This window comes from Dipodomys ordii, unplaced genomic scaffold (genome assembly GCF_000151885.1).
Source record: "Dipodomys ordii isolate 6190 unplaced genomic scaffold, Dord_2.0 Scaffold26, whole genome shotgun sequence".
NCBI classification, from domain to species: Eukaryota; Metazoa; Chordata; class Mammalia; order Rodentia; family Heteromyidae; genus Dipodomys; species Dipodomys ordii.
Genome location: NW_012267242.1, coordinates 10,652,658 through 10,665,860, shown reverse-complemented (window position 1 = coordinate 10,665,860; position 13,203 = coordinate 10,652,658). Strand labels below are relative to the sequence as shown.

At 48.5% G+C, this 13,203-nt stretch overlaps 3 protein-coding genes across 3 annotated transcripts in view; all 3 read right to left on the bottom strand.

Moving 5' to 3' along the window:
• Nucleotides 1–5,977: 5,977 nt before the first annotated feature.
• The window catches only part of LOC105984867 (histone H3-like), a 19,126-nt gene continuing 11,900 nt past the window's right edge, over nucleotides 5,978–13,203 (bottom strand). Inside the window, exons 2-4 of the mRNA XM_013015181.1 lie at nucleotides 9,980–10,004; nucleotides 6,686–6,697; nucleotides 5,978–6,440 (exon numbers count right to left, since the gene is read on the bottom strand). Of these exons, the coding sequence (XP_012870635.1) occupies nucleotides 6,021–6,440; nucleotides 6,686–6,697; nucleotides 9,980–10,004 (457 nt within the window). The 3' untranslated portion in view covers nucleotides 5,978–6,020. The remainder of the gene's footprint in view (nucleotides 6,441–6,685; nucleotides 6,698–9,979; nucleotides 10,005–13,203) is intronic.
• Nucleotides 7,292–7,828, bottom strand: LOC105984863 (histone H2A type 2-A). The gene has a single exon (XM_013015177.1). It carries the CDS (start codon nucleotides 7,787–7,789, stop codon nucleotides 7,397–7,399), a length of 393 nt encoding a protein of 130 aa, XP_012870631.1. The 5' UTR covers nucleotides 7,790–7,828; the 3' UTR covers nucleotides 7,292–7,396.
• LOC105984869 (histone H2B 1/2) overlaps nucleotides 11,692–13,203 on the bottom strand; it is a gene marked incomplete at its 5' end in the record, with an annotated part of 7,617 nt that continues 6,105 nt past the window's right edge. The window contains one exon of the mRNA XM_013015182.1: nucleotides 11,692–13,203. This exon is cut by the window's right edge and continues 12 nt beyond it. Coding sequence (XP_012870636.1) covers nucleotides 12,943–13,203 — 261 coding nt within the window.

The following is a 13,203-nucleotide window of genomic DNA, read 5'->3' as shown; positions in this document are numbered from 1 at the left end:
AAAAAAAAAGCCGAAGTGGTGCTGTGGCTCAAGTGGTAGAGTGCTAGCCTTGAGCAGAAGAGCTGAGGGACAGCGCCCAGGCCCAGAGTTCAGGCCCACGATGGGACCCAAAAAATTTTTTTTAAAAAAGGTTGTTGCTCTGCCATTTGAATCACAGCTGCATTTCAGTTTTTTGCTGGTCAACTGGAGATAAGAGTCTCATGGACTTTCCTGTCCATGCTGGCTTCCTACTGCAATCCTTAGATCTCAGCCTCCTGAGTAGATAGGGTTATAGGCATGAGCCACCAGCACCCATCCTGATTATGATTCTAAATCATAGCAGCAAAATACTTTCACCTTTGTCCCATTTTCTTTTCTTTTTTTCCATTTTTTTGACCAGTCCTAAACCATGAACTCAGGGCCTGGGTACTGCCCCTGAGCTTTTTCTGCTCAAGGCTAGAGCTCTACCACTTGAGCCACAGTGCCACTTCCAGCCTTTTCTGAGTATTTTATATGAGATGAGAGACTCTTGGATTTTCTTGCCTGAGCTGGGCTTCAAACCGATATCTTCAGATCTCAGCCTCTTGAGTAGCTGGGATTATAGTTACAGTTATGAGCTACCTGAGCCCAGCCTTTGTACCGTTTTCTGGATTAAAAGCCGGTTCTAGGTTCTGGTTCTACTCAAAGGGAAGGGATTAAATAAGGATACCACAGGCCATTTTAGAATTTGGCCTATCACAGAAACATAAAGGGATTAAGGACTGAAGTCAGATATTTTTCTGTGATTTTTATTACCTTTTTTATTTTTATTTTTTAAAAGAATGAAGAGGAAAAATCCCAGGAAATGAATGCCTGCAACGTGTCAGTATTACAAACACAATTTCAAATCCTGCAAGGTCAATGTTATGGTTTTTATTTAACAGAGGAGGAAATTGAAGGTCAGACAGTTCAAATAACTTGGCATTTTTCTTCCAGCATGACATATTGTTTCCGAACCAGCCCCCAAATTTAAATTCTCTCTTTTACAAAGGAAGGTGCTAATATTTATACTGTTGGAATAACTTGACATTATTGAGTATACTCCAATACTACTGACTTTTACTAAAATATTTGTCTACAATTTGCAGATTATGTCAGGTGTGGTGACACCTATCTTTAATCTCAGCATTTGGGAGGTGGAGGCAGGAGAATCCTGAGTTGGAGGTCTGCCTGGATTACCAGCTATTACCCAATAGCTGGTAAAGTACTTGCCTAGCAAGTACAAGATCTTGGTTTAATCCCCATCACTGAAAAAAGTTATAAATTACAAATAATCTGAGGATCTGTTAATACATTGGCCTTTATGCATTTCATAGAACTACAGACTATTATTGCCCTACAGTACATAAAAATTATAGAGTCCAATTTCCTTATTACATTTTCCTCCCCTCTGGTTTGAGATAAAATGCTCTGCCTATTGTTCCAAGAGGACTGTTTCTGGGCAGCCTCTACTTCCTCTGGGCAGGTGGGAGAAGCCAGTTAAGTCTTCAGCTCTACCTCCAGCATGTCCTGGAGTGGCCTGAAATGAGCGCTTCAGCAGCTCCTCCTCCCAGGCCCCTGTCCCCATGGAGGTGGCACCTCCCTCCCAGAGACCCAGACAGGAAGGTCCAGAGTCATCTTTGATTGCTTTTTGCCTCAACAGCTCTGCTCTGCCTTACCATCCAGGCTCAAACAAGCCTCTGTGTGCAACAGTCAGTTGTTTCCCCTCCTGCCTGTTTGCCGTGGCTGGTTCCCAGCTCTCATTTTTAGTGCCCTTATGTTTGTCACCAAGGCTAGTTACTTGGCTTTTGAGGCCTTGGATGCCTACTTGATTCCGTTTGCCCCTCCACTGCAAGTTAACTTACATATTTTGCCAACTACCTGTTTAGAATCTTGGCTACTCCGTGTCTATTGATATTTCCTCCTTTTTCATTTGGAAATAGTTTTTGTAGATGTAATTAGTTAATGACTTTGTGTGTGTGTATGTGTGCATACACGTGCGCGCAGGTGCGCAAGTCCTGGGGCTTGAACTCAGGGCCTGAGTGCTACCCTTGAGGCAAGCATACTACCACTTTTTGCTTTTTTGGTGGTTAGAGAGAAGAGTCTCACAAACTTTCCTGGATTGTCTTTGAATTGTGATCCTCAGATCTTAGCCTCCTAAATAGGTAAGATTATAAGCATGAGCTGCTGGCACCCAGCAATTAAGGACTTTTAAAATGAAACCATCCTGACTTAGGGTGGCCTTTACATTCAATAACTAATGCCCTTAGAAGGGAGAGGAATTTGGACCACAGAGACATAGGGAAGAAATCAGTGTAGAGAGATGGCAGCATACTGGATTTGTGCCACCACAAGCCAAGGAATCCTAGGAGTCACCAGGCAGTGAAAGGGACAAGCAAGGATAATCCCTTAGCCTTTGGATGGAGCATTTTAATTTGATTTCAGACTTCTGAGCTCCAAGTCTGAGAAAATAAGTTGATGTTTTCTGGGACTCTGTTGGACAGCCGTAGGAAATAAATCCAGCATCCTTGTAGCTGCACAGAAATGACTTTTCCTTAAGAGCAAGCAGAGGCTGCCACTGCTGCTCCAAGCTCACAGTGAAGGCAATCTGTGGTTTTTCTGCCTGGGATGGTCTGAATAACCCTACAGGTCCACAGCTGGAGTAGGCCCACCATTGTCAAGGAGAGCTTAGTACCACTTGCAAAGAAAGGAGATGCTTTTTAGGAAATTCTAGGGTGAGTTAGACAGGTTTTACAGGCCCATGAAGGAAGGAGCTGCTCTGCAGCCAGAAAAGGATCATCATAGATCTCAAGTCTTCTATTTCCCATCCCTCTTTTCTTTTTTCCCTGCCTCCCTCTTGCCTTTTAACTACACTTTATACTCTGCCCAAAGCAGTCTTTTGTGTCAGAATGGCATATTAATTCCTATCACTACTTTAACCAATTAACCACAGCGATTTAAAACATAAATTTATTTCTTTTGTGCTTTGGGAGGTCAGAGTCTTTATGAGTCATATGTGCCTAAAATGTGTAGCTGAAGGACTGGTTCCTTCTGGAGGTCCCAAGGAGAGTCAGTTCCTTGACTCTTCAGCTTCTGGAAACTGAGGTTAGGTTTTGGCTCTTGGAAATATCACTCCAATCACTTTTTCTTTTTTTGGTCAGTTGTGGGGCTTGAACTCTGGGCCTGAGCGCTGCCCCTCAGCTCTTCAGCTCAAGGGGAGCGCTCTACCACTTGAGCCACAGCACCACTTTCGGTTTTCTAGTGGTCTTATTGGAGATAAAGAGTCTCACGGACTTTCCTTGCCCAGGATGGCTTTGAACCGTGATCCTCAGATCTCAGCCTCCTCAGTAGCTAGGATTACAGGCATGAGCCACCGGCGCCCGGCTTCCAATCACCCTTTCTAACTGGATGTCCCTTCTTTCACAAGACCCCAAATTGCTGGATATTCTTGCTCATACCTGTAATCAATCCAAGCTACTCAGGAGTCTGAGATCTGGGGATTTTGGTTTAAAGTTAACCCTGGCAGAAAAGTCCTTGAGATTCTTATCTCTGATCAGCAGCAAAATGCTGGAAGTAGTGGTATGACTCCAGTGGTAGAGTGCAAGCTGTGATCCAAATAGCCAAGCAAGAGCCTGTGGCCCTGGGTTCAAGCCCCAGGACCAGCACATGCACACAAATTTAATTCATGCAAGCTCTATAGCAGATGTCTGCAGAAGCAGGCCTGACCATTCTTCAATGGTCAAAGTCCAGCGGCTTGTCTGTATAGTAGCCTTGTAAAAGGGAACAAGAGGCAGGCAAGGTCTTTCCCTGCTCAGATGGAGAAACTTTTTTCTGCCAAGGGCCATTTGGATATTGACATTATTTGTATAGGGCATATGAGATTACCAATACAGGCAGCCAGGTAGAGCAGAAATGTTCCATCATTACCAAATCAATTCCCAAGGGCTACATGTTCTCTACTTTTGTCTGAAAGCTTCACCTTTAACTAGAAACTAGAAAGACTAATTAGGGAGGCTGTTCTACAGCCAAGAGGGACCAGGCCCTGGATCACCCAAAATTCCTCCTTTTGAGTTCACACTTTTCTTCCTTAGAAGTGAGCTTTGGTGAATAAGCACTTCAATCATAGCAAGGGACAGAAAGGTAAGGGACAGAAAGGACCGGAAGGAGGAAGGTTAAGACTAAAATAGAAGCCCTTGATTACCTCAGCCATGGTACATACAAGTTGTTCTCAAAAACCCCAAGGCCACAGGAAGGTCTTAAGTTGTTTGCCATCTTGCTTTGAAATTTGCCTTAATATTCCCCCGCCCCTCTTTTTTTGTTATTATAAAATACTAAGCCGGGTGCCAATGGCTCATGCCGGTAACCCTAGCTACTCAGGAGTCTGAGATCTGAGGATCACGATTCAAAGCCATCCTGGGCAGGAAAGTCTGATACTTACCTCAATTAGCCCCCAGAAAACTGGAAGTAGCATTGTAGCTCAAGTGGCAGAGCACTAGCTTTGAGCTGAAGAGCTGAGGGACAGCGCCTAAGCCCAGAATTCAAGCCCCAAGATTGAAAAACAACAACAACAAACACACACAAAGATAAAATACTGTAAGCTAGATACTTTATAAAGATGTATGTGTATTTGGTTCAGGATTCTGGTGGTGGGAGGGTCCACACATCGTGGTGTGTGCCCACATCCTAGAAAGTTGGCTCCTGGCTATTACAAAACAATGGAGAAATGGAAAGGGTCTTAGGTCTTGGGCACAAGGGGCTGCCCCACTTTCTAGTTCTTGGTAGAATGAAATCACTTAAAAGAAGTCACAAGAATAAATGGTGTTAATAACGTGTGAACAAGCTCAGATACAATTGGTAGAAATGACCAAAGGCAGGGATGAGAGGCACTGGGGATAACTGAGACATACTCACCTAAAAAACAGCCAGGATCAGAAGACGACTTCCCAACTCAGACCCAAGTGGAAGTCTAGGGAAGCCGCCTTGGGTGGGGTCTACGTCCTGGGTACAAGCCCTAAGAACCGCCTTATAGAAGGCAGAACAAGAGCCAACAAGCCCAAAGCTCCTCACAGCGTCTGGAAGCAGGCTTTACAAGTCGCCTGTCAGTTAAGAGCGCCTCCTCCCTCCCCTTTGGCCCTCAGTCCTCAACGTCCTAGTTTCGAGGTGGCCGGCCCTAAATGGGCTCCACTGAAAAAGCTGTTTGGATTACCGACACTGTGCAAACGGTGAGACCCGCACACACCCAAACTCGACGGACAGACAGACATGATCTCCCAAGAGAGAGACAACCCATCGAGGCACAGTTAAAAGTGACATTTTTTTTTTTTTTTTTGGATTTACACCAGAAAGGGGGCCTGCGACTCCCTTGTCCTGGGCTAGATAACCGAGAACCAATAACAACTTCGACGTCCAAACCTCCAATGGGCAGGCCCGACCTTTATTAGCTGTTCTGCAAACCTCCAAAGCGGAAGGCTTGTCCTTTTCCGCCCTCCTCTGCAGGCCTAGACAGAGGCCCCAAATAGCCTCTGGAGGCTGGCGCTGCCCTCGTCAGGCCTGCTGTACTTACTCCGGCAAACTCCGCAGCTCTCAACTCCGTCTTTCGCTATCCCACGCCCCTCAGGACGGAGAGCCCGCAGCCTGTACGTGGCCTGCGCCCGTTCTCTCGTCGGCGGACTGGCCTGAGGGCAGTAACGTCAGCCTGCGAGACGCCACCCCATCCGGAGGCCCGGATCTGTGGAACCGTGAGGCTTGCCCGTTCCTGTCCGGCCCCTCCAGCAGGCCGGGCCTAGGGCCAGGATTATCCGGGCCTGAGGGGCTATGGCTGCAGCAGGCAGGGAGAAGGCACAACCTCTTGTTGTCTGCAGGAACCACGACAGGGAAAACACTGTTTAACGGCACATACTATGTTATATGGGGGGGGGACACAAACACATCAACAAGGCCACAGCTCCTTCCGAGGGCGCAGTGGGTGGCTCTGAAAAGAGCCTTTGGATGCGATGGAACTTGCCGAGGGCCGCCGGGTGAGCTTAAGCGCGCTCCCCGCGGATGCGGCGGGCCAGCTGGATGTCCTTGGGCATGATGGTGACGCGCTTGGCGTGGATGGCGCACAGGTTGGTGTCCTCGAACAGCCCCACCAGGTAGGCCTCGCTCGCCTCCTGCAGCGCCATCACGGCCGAGCTCTGGAAGCGCAGGTCCGTCTTGAAGTCCTGCGCGATCTCGCGCACCAGCCGCTGGAACGGCAGCTTGCGGATCAGCAGCTCCGTCGACTTCTGGTAGCGCCGGATCTCGCGCAGGGCCACGGTGCCCGGCCGGTAGCGGTGCGGCTTCTTCACGCCGCCCGTGGCCGGCGCGCTCTTGCGGGCCGCCTTGGTGGCCAGCTGCTTGCGCGGGGCCTTGCCGCCGGTCGACTTGCGCGCCGTCTGCTTCGTGCGGGCCATGGCGACGGTCTCACAAACACTCGGCACGAGCGCGCACACAGAAACGGACGGCAGGCCACCCCCGCTACACACTTTATAGGCGACGTCTTTTTCCCATTGGGCGCCAGGGATTTGAAAGGCCCGCGCTGGCCGCCCATTGGCCGTGACGTCGCTCGCCCCAGCGCTCCCGGTTGGCTCTGGCAGAACGCGGACCGCCCCGTCCCGCCCCCCCCGCGGCACTTCCTGCTCTCCTCTCGGCCAGTACTTCCCCCCACCCCCCAACGCACCTGGTTTTCCACGGTTGTCCGGGACCACCCACCGTCGGTAGCTGGGGTTGGGCTTCAGCCCGCCCTTCCCTCCCCTGAGACAGCCCCGCCCCGCCCCGCCCCGCCTTCTGCCGGCCTGCGCTCCTGTAGCCCGAGTCCCGTGCGACCACCGTGTGTAGCTGGGGTGGTCCGCTGCCCGCCCTCCTCTGCCTTCAAGCAGCCCCGCCCTCCGCCGGCCGACGCTCCCGTGCCCCAGCGCGGAGACCCGGACTGGAGGGGGCCTCGGGGAGTGTGTTGTTGCCGAGGGGCCGCGGCGCTCCCGAGACTAAGCCAGGGCGGGCGATGCGAGCCCAGCTCGCGCCAACCCACGAGGCCCACGGTGGCCCCGGCACTAGGTCCAAGTGTGGGACAGGAGCTCGGGAAGCGCAGGGCGGGCCTGCAGCGACACCAGCGAGGGACCACACACTCGGCACGGACGCCCGCGGCGCGGCCGGCGGCCAACTTTCCCGGGAGTCGGACGGGACGGGCCGTTGGGACGAGGAAGCGAACCGACGCTCCGCACCCGCCTCCCTCCCCGCTCGCCCGGCCCCGCACGGACAGGCGGACACCGGCTACTTCGCGTGACAACTCTTCATTTGAAACAGTGGGTGGCTCTGAAAAGAGCCTTTGATTTCGCGGCCACGAAGGAGCCTGGCGAGGGGCGCGCTGACGGGACCCGCCTCACTTGCCCTTCGCCTTGTGGTGGCTCTCCGTCTTCTTGGGCAGCAGCACCGCCTGGATGTTGGGCAGCACGCCGCCCTGGGCGATGGTCACCTTGCCCAGCAGCTTGTTGAGCTCCTCGTCGTTGCGGATGGCCAGCTGCAGGTGGCGCGGGATGATGCGCGTCTTCTTGTTGTCGCGGGCCGCGTTGCCCGCCAGCTCCAGGATCTCGGCCGTCAGGTACTCCAGCACCGCCGCCATGTACACCGGCGCGCCGGCCCCCACCCGCTCCGCGTAGTTGCCCTTGCGCAGCAGGCGGTGCACGCGCCCCACCGGGAACTGCAGGCCGGCGCGGGAAGACCGCGACTTGGCCTTGGCGCGGGCCTTGCCTCCTTGTTTGCCCCGACCAGACATCACTGCCGCCGCACACCACCGAGCTCCGCCCTGCAACTGGGAAAAGTGCCGCGACCTCGCCCGCGCTACCCTTTTATAGGAAGAATGCGGATTGTCCGCGGAGCGCTCTCATTGGCTAACGCGCCATCCTGCCATGGAGACCAATAGGATGCCTCAGCCTGGATCCACTCATTTACATAATCTCCTGTGTCTGGCGGAGGCTTTAACTCAGCTTTTTTTTTTTTTTTTGCTCATGGCTGGTGCTGTATATCCCTTGAGCCGTCTCTTTTGCTAATTGTAGAAAGAATATCAAGTCTTTTCTTCCCACACTGACTTTGAACCTCACTCCTCCAGGTCTCAGCCTTCTGAACAAGATGGGATTATACAAGTAAACCACTAGCACTTGTCTCTGCCTTTGAACTCTTGATCTTCTGCAGTCTCCAGGTTCTGGGAATCTTGACATTTGAAGCCACTTTGGGCAGGAAAGTCCATTAAGTACAAAAGATGCTAGCAGTGGATCTGTGGTTCAACTGGTAGAGTGCTAAAAAGCTCAGGTGAGCTGAGTTCAAGCCCCAGGACAGGCACAAGGATCCACATGTACTACATGCTGGCACTCAAGAGGTTAAAAACAGTATCTGAATAATGCAAAGTTTGTTAAGGTTAGGAGTATTTTCGACTTTGCCAGAAAATCACGCGGACATCCAGGTACAAAGAATGAAGAAATGGTTTATTGCTGGTAAAAGGGCTGGCAAGACCCTTCTCACAAGGGAAAGGAAGTGAGAAGTGCCGGTTATTGTCTCAGGTGACCTTTTATAACCTCCTGGATTTGGGGGAATCTCACTGCCTTTTATAGTCAAAGCTATCTCAAAGGGGTACACAGGGAAAGTGGGTAAGGGCTAATCATTTACACCTTTACTACATGGGCCTAGTGTTGCCTTGGGAAAGAGCGTGTTAGGCTATGAGGGAGGAGGCTTCTGACTAACAAATGTTGATATCTGTACAATTCCCTACATTGTAGTAGATACTTTATGGTCATCTTGGGTAAGGCCAAAAAGAAGAATTTCGAGAACCCAGGTCTGATCATTACAAGCTGTCCTCCAGAGAGGACAAGCAGCTAGTGTTGTTTAAATTGGGGGTGGGGAAGTGGTAGGCGCTTTGAGTTTACTGTTGAAACATGTGCCAAATACATATGAGGTATTGTGTTCCATCCCTAAGACCCATCCCCCAAAATAAAAATAAAAACAATAAAAACACAGTACTTGTTTTCTTTCATGGAACCATTTATTCTCTTTCTCTCATTAAAAAAGAAGGGGCAAAGGTGAGTCACTTCCAGGCTACAATGCTTCCTTTAAATTTCTTTGATTATACATAGTTCACAATATTGTGGGACAGTGATACTTAGCTAAAATAACAAACACATTTTAACCTTCACAAGGCGAATTTTCATTATCATGGTCTATAAAGCTTGTGAACTTTTATGAACTTTGACAATACAACTATTTCTTCCAAATTGGGTGATATATGCATTTCTGTCCTTGTACTTAGTGTACTCTGTTCCCTTTTTCCTATTCCCTCCTTCCTATCGCTGCCCTTTAGTTGTTTAGTTCACTTTCATCAATGTCCAGTGCAGTTGATGGACCCATTTTATTACCTATTTTCTTCTGATTCTGTGCCCTCCTCTTAGCTTCCCTCATATGTGCACATATACATACCCTGGGGTCAAGAACAAAGTCATCTAAAAACAATATGGCACACTAAGAATAGGTCCTTTGTTTCTTGAGTCCTGTTTACTTTGCCATATCTCGTTGCATTTTGTATTTAAAATGTGCACATCAGGGAGACTATGCCATTTGACTGTCTGGGCTTGGCTTATTTTGCTTAACCTGATGATTTGTTCTAGTTCCATTTCCCTGTGAATGCCATTATTTTGTTCTTTCTAATGGCTGTATAATATTCCATTGTATGTAGGTACCAGAATTTATGGATCCATTCATCTGTAGTGGGGCATCTGGGTTGTTTCCATATCATGGCTATTGTAAACAGTGAAGCAATGAACATGGAGGTGCAGGTTTGCTTGTATCCAGGTTCCTGTTGCTCAGGGTAAATATTAGCCTAGGAGTGGGATGGCTGGGTCGAAGGGGAGGTCTGTTTAGTTTTCTGAGGAAGGTACAGACTGCTTTCCAGAGTGGTTGTATTTGTTTACATTCCCACCAACAGTGCAGTAGGGTTCCTCTTTCTCTGTATCCCTGCAGAGAAAGGTACAGCATTTGTACCTGTTTGAATTTAGGATATAGGCCATTCTGACTGGGGTAAGGTGATATCTCTGGGTTGTTGTTGTTGTTGTTGTTGTTTTGGATTGGGTTTTTTTGCATTTCCTTTAGGACCAGGGATGATAAACATTTTCTCAGCTACAATGCTTCTTATTTTAACAATGTTACAAGAGTCCCAGACTCAAACTTCTGGGTTTTAGAGGTCAGGTTCAGACACTAACCCCAATACAATCAAAGAGACAAAGAGGGTTCTACATTTTATTTTTTGCTGGTATTGGGGCTTGAATTCAGCTTCAAGTTCTCCATTTAGCTTTTTTACTCAATGCTGGCATTCTACCATTTGAGCCACACCCCCATTTCTAGCTTTTTGCCTCATAATTGGAGAAAAACTCTTGGGGATTTTTGTGCTCAGGCTGGCTTCAAAGTGTGAGCTCAGGTCTCAGCCTTTGGAATGTATAGAATGACAGATGTGAGCAACATGTACCCCAGTTCCAGAAGAGATTTAAGTGATGTGAAACAGGAACACCTCTGGAAGAGGTAAAGAGATATCTGAAGCCATCTTCCCAGCACATTTGCTTTAGGTTGAAACAGAGGAAGAATTGGGTAAGGAAAGGTATGCATAATTCGTAAGTACACAGTCAGAAGGGTTCTTGTGGTCATAGGTGGCCTCAGGTGGTCAGGTAGCCCACAGTCTCAGGGGGTAGAATTAGCATCATTGTTGCTTAACAACTTCCTGCAGAAGTCCTGATGCTCCTTTCCTTACAGAGGTTTCCTTGTCTCTGTAAAGACCTCACTGGATCAGTCTTGACACTGCTGATTTCCAAGATAGCTACAAGACCAACAGCTCAGAACAAAGACATACAAAATGCAGATCTTGCTTTTTAGCTCACTTAAGAGTCCCAAGAAGTAGTACTTTTTCACCCAGTCCTAGGCCTTGAATGCAGGGCCTAGGCACTGTTTCTGAGCTGCTTTTACTCAAGAGCAGCACTCTACCACTTGAGCCACAGTGCCACTTACGGCTTTTTCTGTTTATGTGGTACTGAGGAATTGAACCCAGGGCTTCACGAATGCTAGCCAAGCACCTTACCACTAAGCTGCATTCTCAGCCCTCCCCCTTTTTTTTTTAAAGCAAAAGCAACCTTTTCAGTACCTGTTACAAGGTCCCACCTGACCAATTCTAAGATAATGAGCAAATTAGATCACCTTTGAGCATAAGTGTCTATAACTTCGACTTAATAATTATGCATATATGCACCCCCAGTTATTTCTCCATTCAAACCTAAATCAGATGTCTATATGAGGGTGATGGGCTGAAGTGCTTGCTTGCTTCTTCCTGCATAGTACCCATGCTATATTAATAAGTCCCCGTTCTCTGTTTTTTATTATTGTCTCTTTATCTGACATATTGGGGTAAGGGGTGAGATATGACACATGGAGCCCCTTGGAGGTTTTGTTTTTTCTTTTTGGTCGGTCGTGGGGCCTGAACTCTGGACCTGGGCGCTGTCCTTCAGCTCTTCAGCTCAAGGCAAGCGCTCTCTCGCTAGAGTCACAGCGCCACTTCCGGTATTCGAGTGGTTTATTGGAGATAAGAGTCTCACGGAATTTCCTGCCCTGACTGGCTTTGAACCGAGATCCTCAGATCTCAGCCTCCTGAGTAGCTAGGATTACAGGCGTGAGCCACGGGCACCCGCACCCCTTGGAGTTAATTAAGCTTATAGCTTAAGATTCCAATTACACAATCACCAGTTTCCTCTCTTCAACAATACTTAAAAGGTTTAAATCAGAACTCTGGATTTTCCTTCTTCAACCCAACTTAAAATTCCAGTATTCCCTATAACAGCACAATTGTCTAATCAGTTGCTGAAGCCAAAACCTAGAGGTTTCTTATTTAAAATACCTAGTCGTCAGCAAAAGCTGCAATTCTGCCTCCAAGGTATTATCAATACTCCATGTGCCTTCCCATATTACAATCAGTATGCTTCAATTCCCCATGCAATCTACCCAGTGGTAAACGTTACTGCATGTTAGAATCCTCCAGAGCTTAACATTAACTACTAAGACCAGAAAGCATCCACACAAAAAAAGTAAAATAACAAAAAGCCACCCTCAGATAACACTGGAGACCATACTTCAAGAATCACTCTAGCACAAAACATACCACTCTCACCTACTATCTGGTTTTCTTGCTTCTACTATGACCAGTAAAAAGCAAATGCCGCATAAAGTTACTAATCCTCCTTTTGTAAAGCTCAAAACAATCACTTGCCCTTGGAGCCTTCAACTCCCAAGCATTCCAAACTCTACATTAATAAACCGAGGGTATTTTGTTGACACAGTGCACAATCCTTAAATATAACAAGCTTAAGAAAAAGTTCATGGGAAAACTGTCACCATATATGAAAGTTTGTGCAGCATTTCAAGCAGGAGAAAACCTGAATTGTAGCAAGAGGTTGGAAAGAAATGACATAATCTAAAAAGACCACCAACCCTCCCACCCCAAAAGTCCCCTATTTTACCACAGAAAACCACTGTCGCTTTCCCGCACTGGAAGCTTAGGATACAGCAGTCCACTAGCAACTCAATGTTATCTACTTCAGAGAAAGGGAAAAAAAGGAAATAAAGGGATTAACAATATAGCCAAAGAACACTGAATGAATCGATCCCCCCGCCCCATCCCATGCACACTAAGACCAATGTAACAGCGCCAAGAAAGCTGTACTTACAGTGTCAACAGCTGAGAGGAACAACAGGAAAGCTTGTGCTATTTCACTAAAGACAACTAATACACCAGAGGGGCCGCTAAGAGACACACAAGGTTGACAACTCCTTCCAATGACAAAGTGGGTGGCTCTGAAAAGAGCCTTTAGGAAAAAGGGACTGCTGCGCGCCGAGCCCCGGAGGGACTCACTTGGAGCTGGTGTACTTGGTGACGGCCTTGGTACCCTCGGACACGGCGTGCTTGGCCAACTCCCCGGGCAGCAGCAGGCGCACGGCCGTCTGGATCTCCCGCGACGTGATGGTCGAGCGCTTGTTGTAGTGCGCCAGGCGCGACGCCTCGCCGGCGATGCGCTCGAAGATGTCGTTCACGAACGAGTTCATGATGCCCATGGCCTTGGACGAGATGCCGGTGTCCGGGTGCACCTGCTTCAGCACCTTGTACACGTA

Excerpts from the sequence above, each read along its gene's own strand:
- LOC105984863 (XM_013015177.1), bottom strand. The coding sequence starts at position 7,789 with ATGTCTGGTCGGGGCAAACAAGGAGGCAAGGCCCGCGCCAAGGCCAAG.